Source organism: Strongylocentrotus purpuratus, unplaced genomic scaffold (assembly GCF_000002235.5).
Source record: "Strongylocentrotus purpuratus isolate Spur 01 unplaced genomic scaffold, Spur_5.0 spur5_scaffold_5, whole genome shotgun sequence".
NCBI lineage: Eukaryota > Metazoa > Echinodermata > Echinoidea > Camarodonta > Strongylocentrotidae > Strongylocentrotus > Strongylocentrotus purpuratus.
The window spans coordinates 2,051,368-2,065,815 of NW_022145611.1; the positions used below are offsets into that span (position 1 = coordinate 2,051,368).

The window sequence follows — 14,448 nt, forward strand, 5'->3', positions numbered from 1 at the left end:
AAAAGGACTAGCTCTCGCTTGCCTCGCTCCAGAGTTCACGACTTTCCAGTGGTCGAATCCCCAACGAAGTCCATTGCAAGGCCTACATTCCCTGGGAAGCAATCATTTTTACCCATGATGTCGCTCCAGAGTTCACGACTGTCCAGTGGTCGAGTCCCCAACGAAGTCCATTGCAAGGCCTACATTCCCTGGGAAGCAATCATTTTTACCCATGATGTCGCTCCAGAGTTCACGACTTTCCAGTGGTCGAGTCCCCAACGAAGTCCATTGCAAGGCCTACATTCCCTGGGAAGCAATCATTTTTACCCATGATGTCGCTCCAGAGTTCACGACTGTCCAGTGGTCGAGTCCCCAACGAAGTCCATTGCAAGGCCTACATTCCCTGGGAAGCAATCATTTTTACCCATGATGTCGCTCCAGAGTTCACGACTTTCCAGTGGTCGAGTCCCCAACGAAGTCCATTGCAAGGCCTACATTCCCTGCGAAGCAATCATTTTTACCCATGATGTCGCTCCAGAGTTCACGACTGTCCAGTGGTCGAGTCCCCAACGAAGTCCATTGCAAGGCCTACATTCCCTGCGAAGCAATCATTTTTACCCATGATGTCCAGGATGGTGGTTTCCTCACGGATATGCTGTGTCTGTCAAGTGTAACAAATCATTACTTGTCATCGTTTAATGCCAAGTAATGTCATTTTATGTCTTCATACGTTTCAAGAACAATTGCAATTCAAATAATTGCAATATGTATACCATCGCCAAGACTTTCAAGAAATCAACCCAAGGCACTTTTAATACCCGTGTGCGCGTCATCTATTGATACATGCATGGCAATAAAATATTACGTATAATGCGAACATAATTTCTGTAGGAAATATAATTTGGTATTAAAACGCCAATAACTTGATTTTTTTTTAATCAGCTGACATCATGTTTTGTTCTCGTCAATGAAACGTCGTCAACCAACCTTCACATTTATCACCTGGATATCATCAGGTAGTCTAAATATCTTCGCGGCAATGGGCGTGTCAGTGCTTGTGTGACGGTAAAAGGGGGCCGTTGCACTCACTCCACTGCCCATCAGGGGGCGGCGGAGCGACTTCCAAACTGGGGGGGGGGCACCCAGGCGCGGATCCAGGATTTCTTAGGGGGGGGGCCCAAATTTAAAAATATGCGAGTCAAATATTGGTACGTAATGGTGACCAGCAGTGACCTAATGAGTATAAACGTTTGGGAGGCAGACAAAAAAATCCGCATCACCCCATTCTCTTACATGCAGACCCCGCTGAACGTTTTTCAAAGTGGGTGGGGGGAGGCAAAAGTATTTACGATCAGGTAGAGCGTAGCGTAAATTGGCGTGGGATCTAGGGGCAAAGCCCAAGCGGAGGTCAAGGGGCGGAGCCCCTGGAAGCTCATGGGGTATTGGCATTTAATTACGGTCAGATGAGCATATTTTGATACCTTATTCACACTGGCAGGTTACTAATTGGCGTGAGGTGAAAGGTGCTGAGCCCCATGAAACTCAGGGATTTGAGTCATTTTTTAACGGTCAGATAAGCATTCAGGGGCCTGCCTTAGGCCACCTGGTGGGGTCCATGGGGCAGGGGTATTAGGCATTTAATTACGGTCAGATGAGCATATTTTGATACCTTATTCACACTGGCAGGTTACTATTTGGCGTGGAGTTCAAGGGGCGGAGCCCCCGGATGCTCAGGGGTTTTAGGGGGTTCAGTTTTTTTTTTAATTACGGTCAGACAAGCGCGTAGCTTGGGGGTATGGGCATCTTATTACGGTCAGATTAACATAATTATTTTGATACCTTATTTGTGACACTGGCAGGACTCTAATTGGCGTGAGGTCAAAGGGGCTGAGCCCCATGAAACTCAGCGATTTGAGTAATTTTTTTAACGGTCAGATAAGCATTCAGGGGCCTGCCTTAGGCCACCTGGTGGGGTCCATGGGGCAGGGGTATTAGGCATTTGATTACGGTCAGATGAGCATATTTTGATACCTTATTGGCGACACTGGCAGGTTACTATTTGACGTGGAGTTCAAGGGGCGGAGCCCCCGGATGCTCAGGGGTTTTAGGGGGTTCAGTTTTTTTTTTAATTACGGTCAGACAAGCGCGTAGCTTGGGGGTATGGGCATCTTATTACGGTCAGATTAACATATTTTGATACCTTATTTGTGACACTGGCAGGACTCTAATTGGCGTGAGGTCCAGCGGACTGAGCCCCCGAAGCTAAGGGGTTTAAGGCTTTCAATTCCCGTCAGATAAGCATCCAGGGGTCCGCCTTAGAGCCCTAGGCGGGGTCCAGGGGGCAGAGCCCCGGAAGTTCAAGAGGATTTAGGCATTAAACTACGGTCAGACAACATATTTTGATGCCTTATTGTGACACTGGCACATCACTAATTGGCGTGGGGTTCAGGGGGCGGACCCCGGGAAGTTCAATGGTTTTAGGCATTAAATAACGGTCAGATGAGTATCAAGAGGCCCTCCTTAGGGCCCTTGGTTGGTTCCAGGGGCACAGCCTCCGAAAGCTCAGGGGTTTTAGGCGTTTCATTACGGTCAGATGAGCATTTGTTGATATCTTATCATTTTGTGACACTGGCATAACACTATTAGGCATGGGATCCGGGGCAGAGCCCCCAGAATTTCAGGGGTTTCAGGCATTTAATCACGGTCAGATGAGTATATTTTGATACCTCATTATTTTGTGACACTGGCAGTTCACTATTCTTTCTTTCTTGCTCTCTTTCTTTCTATTTCTCTTTAATATACTTTTTCGAAAAAATTGGGGGGGGGGGGTGGCGGGAGGGAGCTCGAGGCTCCCGATCCCCGCCGTTCCGCGGGCCCTGACATGTAGGCATTTCAATAAGCATATTTCTTGCCTAACTGTAAATTTAGGAATTTATCATTTTCCAACAAACGCATAAAAAAGTATAATTTACTAAAAAGTGAGGGAAAATCTCGGAAAATTATGTCACTTCAGCAACATTTGTAAATCACCCTTATGGAACTACAAATAAACCTCGTATGAATTTTATTTCTGTTTCTCTTCCCTTCCTTCCCTCTCTTTTAGGTTTACTGGGGGGGGGGGGCAGGGAGGCAAAGCCCTTTCGCCCTCCCCCCTCCCCGATCTCCTTCTCCCCCCTTTTCTTTTCTTCTTCTTCTTCTTTCTTTCCCTTTCTCTCCTCTTTCCCTTTCCCTTCTTTTCCTTCTCTCTCTCTCTCTCTCTCTCTCTCTTTTTTTGCGGAGGGGGGGGGGGGGCAAGGCCCGCTCGGCTCCCCTCCCTGGATCCGCGCCTGGGGGCACCAATAGCAAAGGGCACCTGCAAAGGGAACTCTCAAGGCGAAAATCTACAATTTGTTAAGACATTGGTATACCCCTACATTGTGATCACATTATCAGGGATGATTTGTTTCTATTTATACATGATACAAGATATTGCTTAAACATTTTATTTTGCAGTTGGTTTTGATGGTCACTTGCGAGCGAGCGAGGATAATTTGTAACATTTGTGATGTCGCAGTGCGAAAAATTACATCTTATATAGAGAGGGGAAAAACAAATCCTGATGGGGTTTTAAGCACATTTTCAAAACGGAAGTCGGAAAAAGACCTTTGATAAGTATTTTTAGTATATCATCTATAAATGCGAGTGAGCTTTGGGGGGGAAGTTGCTCTTAGTCGCTTTAAATAAGTGGCACATAATGATGAGAGAAAAAGGGGGACAATCGTCGAAAGTAATAGGTCCTTTATTAGAAAGGAAAAAGGGCACGTATCTTTGTTAAAACGGAAATTATCAGAGGTGAACAGAGGCACTTATTGTACCTGAAAAGGGGCTCTCACGAGTTATGAAAAGGGGCACTTATGAGAATGACAAAGAGGCAATTATAATGAAGGAAAATGTGCATTTGTTGAAAGAAAAGGGGCACCGATCAGATTTTAATAGGGGTATTTATCGGAGGTGAAAGGGGGCTTTTTTTAGAAGGGGGAAATGGCTCTTATAAAAGGGGCACATGTTAAAATAAACGGGGCAAAAAAAAAGGATAATTATGAGTAGGGGAAGGGGCACTTACAAGAAGTAAAAAGAGCATTTATTAGAAAGGAAAAGGGGCACGTATCAAAATAAATGGGGCACTTATTAGAGTAACATGGGACACTTTTCATAGGTAAATAGGGGTATTCATGAAAAGGGGAAGGGGCTTTTTTTTTGGGGGGGGGGCACTTAATTGATGTATTGATGTGGTGGTGGTTATTTTACCTGACTGCTAAGAAAGCATAAATGCTTGTAAGTAAGCAACCAAACGACCGACGGCCTTAGGTCCTCTCCGAGGGACCTGGTAATGGATTAATGCCTTACCAAAGGGCACTAGCGCATTGCCTTGGTTTCGAACCCGGGTCACCGGATTACGAGACCACTGCTCTACCAAGCACATGTAAAAACAAAAGGTGTGCTTTAAAAAGGGGTAGTTATTAAAAGGGGAAGGGGCACTGTTCTTACAAAAGAAAAGGGTCACTTTGTAAAACTAAAATGGGCACCTCTCAGACTAAATCAGGGCAATTATTACAGAGGCCGCGACATGGAGGCCAAAGGCTTGTGAGTTGGAGGCCCCTGATCAAAAGAACAAACACGTTCGCGCACGTACAATTAATGGTCATTACCACTGAACTCTAACACTACATAGCGTTAGACTAGAGCTCAGTGCACATGTAATGTTGCAGCTGGTGATATATAACATTTCTGAAAAACCATATTACATTTTTCCTGTGAGATTTGAGTTGAAAGTCGAATATTAAAAAGTGAAGGCATATTTCTCTTCTATGTCCTTTTTTGCAGGCCAAAAATTCCAACGGCATTTGAAAGATAATACTAATTTAGAACTTCCCTAAAAAAGGTGGGGCTTGAAAATGTCTTCAAGTGGGAAAATAACGACTATTAGTTGTCAAATCGACTTAGGAGCTATAGAGCCAATAAGTAATAGTCTTGATTTTCAGACCATTGTACTGCATGGTCATACGTTTCATGCTGCACAAAGATTCAATCAGTTTAATTTTGGCCATCACAAGAAATGCTTATGTACCCTTTACAGCTCATTTTTATGTATGTTATCTTCTTCTTCTTCTTCCAGTATAGTACAGTCCGCCGTTGGCGTATTATCGTACCTTGTGTTTGTCAAGTGCCGAGTGTACAGTGCAAGTAAAAAGGTTCTACAAGAATTCTATGTGCAGCTAAAAAACAGGTTAGGTTATTATCGAGGAAGAAAAAAAAAGCCAGTCAGTCACTCAACTTAGTGTCTGACAGTGAAGTCTAGCAAGTAAACGGGTTTCTTTGCATAATTTGAATATGAGGACACTGCTAAAAATTTAAATTTCACAGATAGGACATACATGCCATATTCATAGTTCCTGCAAAGTTCTGCAGAATTTGAGGTTGGCTGCAAAAGGGACATAGTACCTTTAAGTAATGCCACATTAATTGTTTTAAAAGGGATGCACGGGCCAGACGTGCCCTCCATGAAATCCGACATGAAATACATAACATTTTGGAAAGTGCAGAAAAACTCGATCAGAAGGAAGAAAAGGCAGAATTAAGTCAAATAAAAAGATCTATGAAGAAGAAGAAGAAGAAGACAAACACATGATTGGAGGAGGAGGGAGAAGACCAAGAACAATAAAGAAGAACGAGAACAAGAAGAACAAGACCAAGAACAAGAAGAACGAGAACAAGAAGAACAAGAACAAGAAGAACAAGAACAAGAACAAACAAGAACAAAGAACAAGAAATAAAGTGAAGATGTCAATCATACAATCTGGTTATACGAAATTGCTCGCCAAGCAAGTATGTACGTACGTACGTACTACATGTACTTACGTAAGTGCGCATGCGCAGAGCTCCATGACTACATCATAACAACTGTGTACGAGCATCGAGCAGCAAGATAAGCATTTCGCGTCCCCCCTGAAAAAACCTTTAATTTTGCATCAAAAGGATACCGTTTCACATACGTTCTCGGTTACTTACAGAATAAATATTCTTTTGAGTATTCGTTGAAGAGAAAATATCACGATGGAATCAGAAGGGCTTCATTTGAACATCAGTTATGTTGGATCCTGCGGCACTGTGCTGAGCGCCGAACAGAGTGCTGCACTGCAGACATCACTTGTGATCCTGCAAAATAACTACAAATTCAACCGTGTCTTCTTCTGGGGCAAAATCTCAGGCATAAAGGGTGACTACTTCATTGCCCAAGGCTGTGGAAACGATGAGATGGTTGAAAGGAAAACACTTTATAGGTAAAACCTCACGTAAAATCTTTAAAAAATATTGATGGTGGTCCCACATGCTAGTAATTGTGTAGGGTCTGGTCTAGGTCTATCTGAGTAGATCTATCTCGTGACCAAGTGAGTCTTGTTCTTTGTTGCTTGACTCTTGACGAGGCCAGACTTTTTCAACCTTCCCCATAGTTTTTCATACACAGGCCTTGCCGTACGCACAAATGTCAAGGTGGGGGGGGGGTGAGGTTAAGAAAAAGCTGATTTCCCCGGAATCGCATGAATTTTTGCCCTCTAGACTATTTTCTTTATATTTTTTCTTCTCAAGTCTAGACTCTAGGGTAGCGCGCCCAGTATTCGGTCAGACAGCCGTTTTAATAGCTGAAACAATTTAAAAAATAATTTATGAGCCACGAAACTTGCACAAATCAGGCAGCTGAACAACTTTTCTTATTAACTCTTAAAATTAAATCAGATTTAGGGCCCCGGAAAGATCTTCAACTTGGCTCGAAATTGGTCAGTGTCGCACAACTTTCTGCATTTCCGCATTCTCTTAGCACATGCGCTAACATGCATAGGCATATGTAGAAGTCTATTGCAAAACAACTACGTGTGCTGTCGCAATGAATTTAGTATGTGTGTGAAGATGAGCTCTTCCGTGGTCGCTCCATCCCAGCGAAATTGCAAATGACGCACTTGCCGATGTGCAAGAGGTATTTATACGATACCCTTGCCATGCGGTATCGCTCGGCCAGTAATCAGTCAAAGCATTGATATTCAGTGCTTTATCGCGCGATTGTGTGAAAATAGTGCGCAAATACGCTTCGCTCCTAGGCAACGGAGATGCCAAGCACAAATCGCGTGACCGAATTCTGGGCAAAAAAATGCTCCGTCTTCTTTCGGAAGTATTTTGCTTATCATTATTCTATATTTTAAGTGACTATAACGTCCTGTTAGAGGAATAAATTTCTTTTCTTTTGATGGGTAGTTTGCCAAATACAAGAGGTAAGAATTCAAAATATTAGTTATTTCCCCTAAAGTGACCGAATACTGGGCACTCAAATGAGCACCTACAGTAAGTTTATTCCTCAGCACTACATCCTGACTTATGGATCCTGCTGAGTATCATTGTAGAAGTAGAAGTCTATCACCTAGAACTTTACGCATTGAGCGCTGTGCACTTAAATATAGCGCTCCCATTGGCTGATCCGCTCGAGCGGTCTCAAAATTTAAATTAGAGAGGGCTCACTTAATTAACTAAGCAGAGAGCGCATTGACAATGCCAATACATAATCTTACATAACACACTGACATGTCTTGCTTTATACAGATGACACACTTCACACATAAATGATGCACACTCAGCATAGGTACACACATAAAATAGAAAAATCAACAAACATTTCAGTAAACTAGACTACCTTAAATAGACTTATGACGAAAATGAAAATTTTTCAAACTTAAGTAGACTAAGACTTAACTTTATTCAAATACTTTTGACTGAAATATCATGATTTTGATATCAGATCAAACGGAAAATCGCAGGCTTTCTCCTCGCAATAAAATCTTATAACGTTGAGCGAATGGCAGCCAACCATAGCCAATAAGGAGGGCCCTTGTAGGCACCAATGTAGGAAAAAGAGGCTGAGACCGGATAAACGTGATGCGCATGCGCTGGATGTAAGCTAAAGTTCTACATGTCTAGACTCCAGTCAACAAAAGTTTTATTAAATTAAAAGTTTGATTTTGAAAAAAATTATGATTGGAAAGAAAATAGATCTAATTTGTATATACTTTAAAAGTATTGTAAAAAAATCATTGTAAAACATCAAAATATAAAATTATAAGGACTTTCAGTTAATATGTCTGTTTTCTTGAAGCTACTGTGCGCCTTGAGGTCTGCAATTATGCACCACTGCATTGCGTAACCTCCCCTCACTAACCTTTACGATGTACAGTACTTTAGTCTCTGTATATGACATAGTCTTGGCTGAACAACTGTCAATATCAAAGACTGTTCAAAGCTATTATTTTTAGTCCAAGGAAAGATCTATTTTAAAGATACTTTGTCCCTTTTGCATCCAACATCAAATTCTGTAGAACTTTGCAGGAATTATAAATATGTCCTATCTGTGAAATTGAAACATTAGCAGTGTCCTAGTATTCAAATTATGCAAGGAAACCTGTTTACTTTCTAGACTTCGCTATCATATTGAGTGACTGACTGACATCTTTTTTTATTTGGTAATAACACTTGATATAAAATGAGCTGTAGCAGGTACATGTACATGAGCATTTGTCTACATCAATAAATCACTACTCGTAATGGCCTAAATTAAACTGATTGAATCTTTGTGCAGCACAAAACATACGGCCATTCTAACAAGGGTCTAAAAATCAGACTAGTAGTTGATTGGAATCACTTATGTAGATTTGACAACTAATGGTCGTTATTTTCCGGCAAAAAAAGCCATTTTCAAACCGTTCCGTTTTGAGGGAAGTTCTAAATAAGTAATAACCATTGTCTTTCAGTGCTGTTGGATTTCAACCTTTTCATTTGCTTGACCTGCAAATAGGACATATATGTACATGTAGTACGTTTAATACACCCATAGCCTTTGTGTGTATTAACAAATATTTAAGTCATTTTCAAAATTAAGTTTTATGTTCATGTACCTTTCTTATATCAAACAGTCTTGACTGCGTAACATGGGGCTTACTACCTCTAGCTACCCAGGCCATTCGGGACCAGTGTTCGGTGGTCAAAGGTCGCTTCATTGGAGATCCATCGCATGAGTATGAACACATAGAGATCCAAAAGTTAGGAGAGGGAGAAGATGCCACAGAGGAAGAAAACACGGTAAGAGTAACACATCAGAACTGCCCCATTTCCTTAGACAAATGTCGTTGTACCATATCAATTACAAATTATCCCTTCTCAGTAATTTTTCACTTCATTATAGTATCATGTGAAAGAAATTTAAAATACATTGATTTTCTTATGATTTCATTTCCATTTTAAAACAATATGAAAGCAAGTACAGAGACATAACAAGAGCACTGAATCATAACATGAAATGGTTGGATACCCTTTAGAAAAAAATGCTTGTGGGCAGGGTTCCAGTTTTTTACAAAATATTAATTAACAATTTTTCATGGAATCAGAATGTTTTTAACAAAATTATAAAAACAACAAATTGATATGTACATGTTTTAAGTTAAAGTCACAGATTATAAATTAATTGAAGTTGTTGGTACATCACTTAATTGGTACCTCAGCAAGAAATGAACAGAGACATATGAACAAACATTATTAGAAAAACCTAGGATTTGACCTGATTAATGGTCCATTCAGGGCAGGTAACATACAAAGCTACTGTTACTTTAAAACTAGCTTTTAAAAATTACCATGGTAGTTATACAGATTAGGTAACCATGTAATGTGATGAATGTTATGAAATACTGCAAAATAGTAAATATAATTTGTTTCTTTAAGTTTTATTGAATAAAAGAATATTGAGATAAGTAACCTTTTAAAGATAAACAATCAGAGGTAATCCAGACAAATCCTAATTCATATCCTGACACTATCAAGATAATTGGGACCCCCCCCCCCCCCCTCCACCAACCACATAGGATATTATTTAAGTTGCTGGAACATACATTGTAGTATCTAATGGGCATAAATCAGGTATACTAGCTCCTGGCCTACCTCAACCACACCACCAAAGTGGTAGACAGAGAAGAGTTTGGGTTTCCCATTGTGTGTTTTTGTTTCATTGCATTTATAAATAACAAATGAAGAGGTCACTGCTAATTATGTAGAAATGTTATTCTGAAGAAACCTGAACTGTGTTGATTTACGAAATTCATTAAGTTGGTTTTCAGTCGTTTCATATTTTTCAAAGAGATACAACAAAAACAGAGCCGACCTCGATAGCAAAATATTGTACAGACCGTCCTTGTGATTTAATATCAGAAATTAGAGGAGCGTATATTTTTTATTTATATTCATGAGTCTTCTGTATATTTGTTTCAAAGGGCACCGATAATTCCAGAATCAGTAGTATCTTAAGATTTTGCCAAAACACACAAATATCAGGAATCCGATTTGTCTGGGTGCATTCAACTGGCACTGTAAATACACCTAGCTTTATTCATGGTTGGGTTGGATTTCCTTTTTTCAGGAATTTCCTGTAGGGTTCTTCCTAATGTATATGAACAGTGTGGGGAAAGAGCTCTTATCAAATGGTTTACTTATTTGCTTTCATCTATCTTGGTCTTGTAAAGATTATGATCAAAGAAGAGGATCGTCTTGCAGCAGTGATCGCTAAGATTGATGAGGAGGTAGCTGTCGTTCCTAGAGGAGCGTACGTCAGGACACCTCATGGACTAGTTCTCAAGAATCGTAGCTTTGAAGGTGAGGTTTAATTTTCTACATGTAATGATAACCTTTAAGTTGTAGTAATACAAACTTCATTTCAGTGGAAGCTGGTAAAATCCATGGTGAAGTATATATTCTGCAGAAAGTTGGTTGATCAAACTTTCTGAGAATCAGATACTCTGCTTGATCTACTGCATTTTCTTCTTTTGTTAACTTTGCCTAGCTAACAGTAATACATTACTCTAAATATATTATGGAGAGTATATGATATTACAAGTCCTCTAAAAAGAAAAGACCATCCTGAGATTTTTGAAAAATTGAAATTTTAGTCATTTTGTGTGTTTGGAACAAATGGGAAAGTTGTCCACTAGATCACAGAAACATTATTGATTCAGCAAATTTGAAGAGCCCGTACCTATAGTGATTGCGACTTTCAAAAATTATAACTTCCTCATTTTTTGTTTGATTTCATTCAAACTTTCACTGGTATGCTTCTCTGATTTTTCTGCTCACTTCTAGAGAATTTTGCAATCAAGGTTGGCTTTCCCTTTAAGATTGTTGCTTATTTATTTTGTATCATGTGTAGGCCTGTCTGTAACTGAATCAGGGAAGCTTCACAACTACTTCCACTTCCGAGAACCAGTACGGCTAAATGAGAAGACTCTCCTGGAGAAGGCTGACCTTGATAAATCAATAGACTTCCTAGATCCGATTCATGAAGACATCCCAAGGGGTAAGTCTGTCTCTCATTATTGCCTATTTCAAGGATGATTTAATAGTAATTAATTTAAATAATTAGTTTGTATGAGTGCATTGGTAAATATGCATTGCACGTGGTTAAATTACAATTGGATAAGGAACACGACTTGTCAAGTTGATAATCTGGCTCATTGTGACTGAGCCAAGAGCATGCAGTGCATATTACTGATGCATGAGCTTCAAGACATGAATCATTTGTTTTATGAAATGGGTCTACAATATGAGTATATATTAAAGGTCAACAAATAAGCAACAAATCTATTTGACTTCAGTTTCGATTTATTTGACGACTGAATGTTCTTGTTCCTAAGGCATAAAACACAAAACCACCCAGTTCCTTCAGGCAATGTGTTCATGTAAATCACGTTTCTATTTCCAGGCGGTTCGTGGTCCTTGGACTTTGTGCGTGGTGGTGGACTGGTGACCATTCGTAGTCTCCTTTGGCCTGGGATGAACTTCTACCATGTCCCACAGTCAAGAAAGTTTGGTTATATCTACATTGGTACTGGAGAACAGAACAAGGACCTCCCTTTCATGCTTTAAGTTATATTTTATAAGCATTTTTTTAACAGGAAGAAAGTCAGACAACTGAGCAAAAGAGAAATATAAATATTCCATGTTCTTAATCAACCATATACTACAATTAGAGCTCTATATGATATATGCAGCAATGTGATAAGATATATCAAAGAGAGCCCTGATTGTAGTGAATGGTTTATATTCATGAATATTTGTGTTGCATGGAAGCTAGGATAACTGCATTAGGTGTGATAGAAACAGATGGAAGTAAAATTTTATCAAGATTCCATGGAGAATTCAGTTTCTCAGGCAGCCAGAAACATCGGGAGATAATTATATATACTTTGAAAAAAATGCCTTCCTTGTTCAATAATATACCTGTATCGATCTTGAAAAAAAAAATGTTAAAGCTCATACTGTTTGAGGTATTACATGTGTTATTACTCTGTCAACGAAAAACTCCCTTTGACATGGTAAGGTACAGAAGCTAATTAGAAAGAAAGGTGTTTAATATATCTTCATTCTTTATTCCTGCAAGAACTTCAACAAAGTTATTTACATATTTTGCAAAAATAACTTGCACACTATGAACCTGGTTGCAAGTTATCTGTTTTTCATTCAACCGATATTTAACAAAAAATACTTTTAAAGTTCATGGGAGGTGTTAGATCTTGAATATCATTTTGCAGTATACCATGATTATCTAAATCCCTCATCTATTGTGTAAATATGTAAATATACTGGATATTACAGATATGTTTATTCTCACAACGTCAAATGCTTGTCATCATATCGGCATTTTAATTTGTAGTATCTTATCAAATCATTCCTTCAAGTGCTATGACATTAAGCCATTTAAAAATAATACTATTAATATTTCCAAGCTTAAACTTTCCCAAAACTTATTGTTGGTCACTTTCATGGCAAAACACTTTTGCAAATTAAAAAAAAAAATTGATAATTTCAATACATTCTTGTCAGAATATTGTGAACTTGTGAATCTGTGACCATTCAGAAGTCCTAGTTTTACATTTGACCTATATTGATGATCTCGGTCAAAGGTAAAATACATTGTATTCTATTTAACCATTTGAGCCGCAGTACCTGCGCACTACTGTGAACATTTTGCTATGTTTTTAAACGCATACATACTACATGCATCATTAAAAATGTTGCTGTGGAAAAATGTTTATGTCCAATTTATGTTGGAATACAAAATTAGCCCTTGCTTTTAATCTGAATTGTACAGAGCGGGTTATCATTAAAATGATATGACTGAAATTGTGGGTTGCAAGAAAGTGTACATGAATGATACATTGCTCACATTCACATTTATGGATAACCTTGGTTTATTTTCTGTACCAAATCATTATAAGCCTTGTTATATTGAGATTAATGTTCATGTAAACAGGCATCACATCAACAGACTATCCTGCCATCAAATGTTTGTAGATGATTTCTACATGTTCCCATTGTGCTCTTGAGCCATAGAAAGCTAAACATGTGAATAAAGACCAGGAGAGCATTCATTGCCACACAGTGCGTGGGTATTGTTTGGTTTAAAACACAGTGTGAACACAGCCAGTTTAAATATACCAAGGATCTAGGCCCTGTAACACAAAGCTTCGTGAATTGATTGATCTATTGTACATCATGGAAAAAAGAGCAATCAATTGCTAAATTATCTTAGCAAGTATTGCAGGGCCCCCATTTTAGGACAATTAAGTGCTTGATAAAATCTGGAAAAGGGACAATTTGATTTTTCCCAGTTGCAATTTTCTAAAGACCCATACAAGTATAGGTACATGTATATATACATATTCATAATAAAGTTATAGCAAGGCACATTATTGTTCTTTGTCAAAGTTTTGTACAAATCTTGTTCATTTTGGAGGTATTACATTCCTTTAATAAATTATTCTACCACAAATGTACAATTCATATTTGTGTTTCTTTATATTGTCTGTTCTTTGATTTACTTCTCCTTTATTGTCGGGGGGGGGGGGGGAGGGTTGCAAAGGAAAGTCGACAGGGTATTTGCTGCTTGCATACTGTATGATTCAATCTTGCCATATATTGATTGAATTGAATTGAATTTCTTTATTGTCATGCACAAAATAAAATGAAGGCATGAAAATCGTCTTACGGCTCACATTTGTATAAAATATAACAATACATTAACATGTCATAGACAATAACTACAAATAACATAAATAACATAACAATGTAATATAATTTAACCTTTCTGTTGAGAGCCAGGGGAATTTTTTGATTATTTGTACTCCCCTGGCTCCCAACAGACAAAACTAACTAAAATAAATTGCAGAAAATTTACATGACAACAATCAATGTCATATAACATATAAATAGAACAAGTCACAGCAAAGATCTAAAATCAATTATTCATCAATTGTTAAAAATTCCAGATAAAAACTGTTTATTTTGGGTAGCAGACATAAACTAAATGTACATCATACTGGATGGCATAGAGGAAAGACAAGAGAGAGA

General features: G+C 38.8%; 1 protein-coding gene across 1 annotated transcript; it reads left to right on the plus strand.

Moving 5' to 3' along the window:
• Positions 1–5,898: 5,898 nt before the first annotated feature.
• Positions 5,899–13,879, plus strand: LOC574753 (radial spoke head protein 9 homolog). The gene is made up of 5 exons (XM_775137.5): positions 5,899–6,299; positions 8,973–9,138; positions 10,569–10,698; positions 11,249–11,395; positions 11,801–13,879. Exons 1-5 carry the CDS (start codon positions 6,073–6,075, stop codon positions 11,962–11,964), a joined length of 834 nt encoding a protein of 277 aa, XP_780230.2. The 5' UTR covers positions 5,899–6,072; the 3' UTR covers positions 11,965–13,879.
• The last annotated feature ends 569 nt before the right edge of the window (positions 13,880–14,448 follow it).

What these genes read in the sequence shown, in the direction of transcription:
- LOC574753 (XM_775137.5), top strand. Translation starts at nt 6,073, where the DNA reads ATGGAATCAGAAGGGCTTCATTTGAACATCAGTTATGTTGGATCCTGC. An exon ending in CCACAGAGGAAGAAAACACG is followed by an intron (nt 9,139 to 10,568) that starts GTAAGAGTAACA and finishes GGTCTTGTAAAG; the next exon opens with ATTATGATCAAAGAAGAGGA. An exon ending in TCATGAAGACATCCCAAGGG is followed by an intron (nt 11,396 to 11,800) that starts GTAAGTCTGTCT and finishes TTCTATTTCCAG; the next exon opens with GCGGTTCGTGGTCCTTGGAC.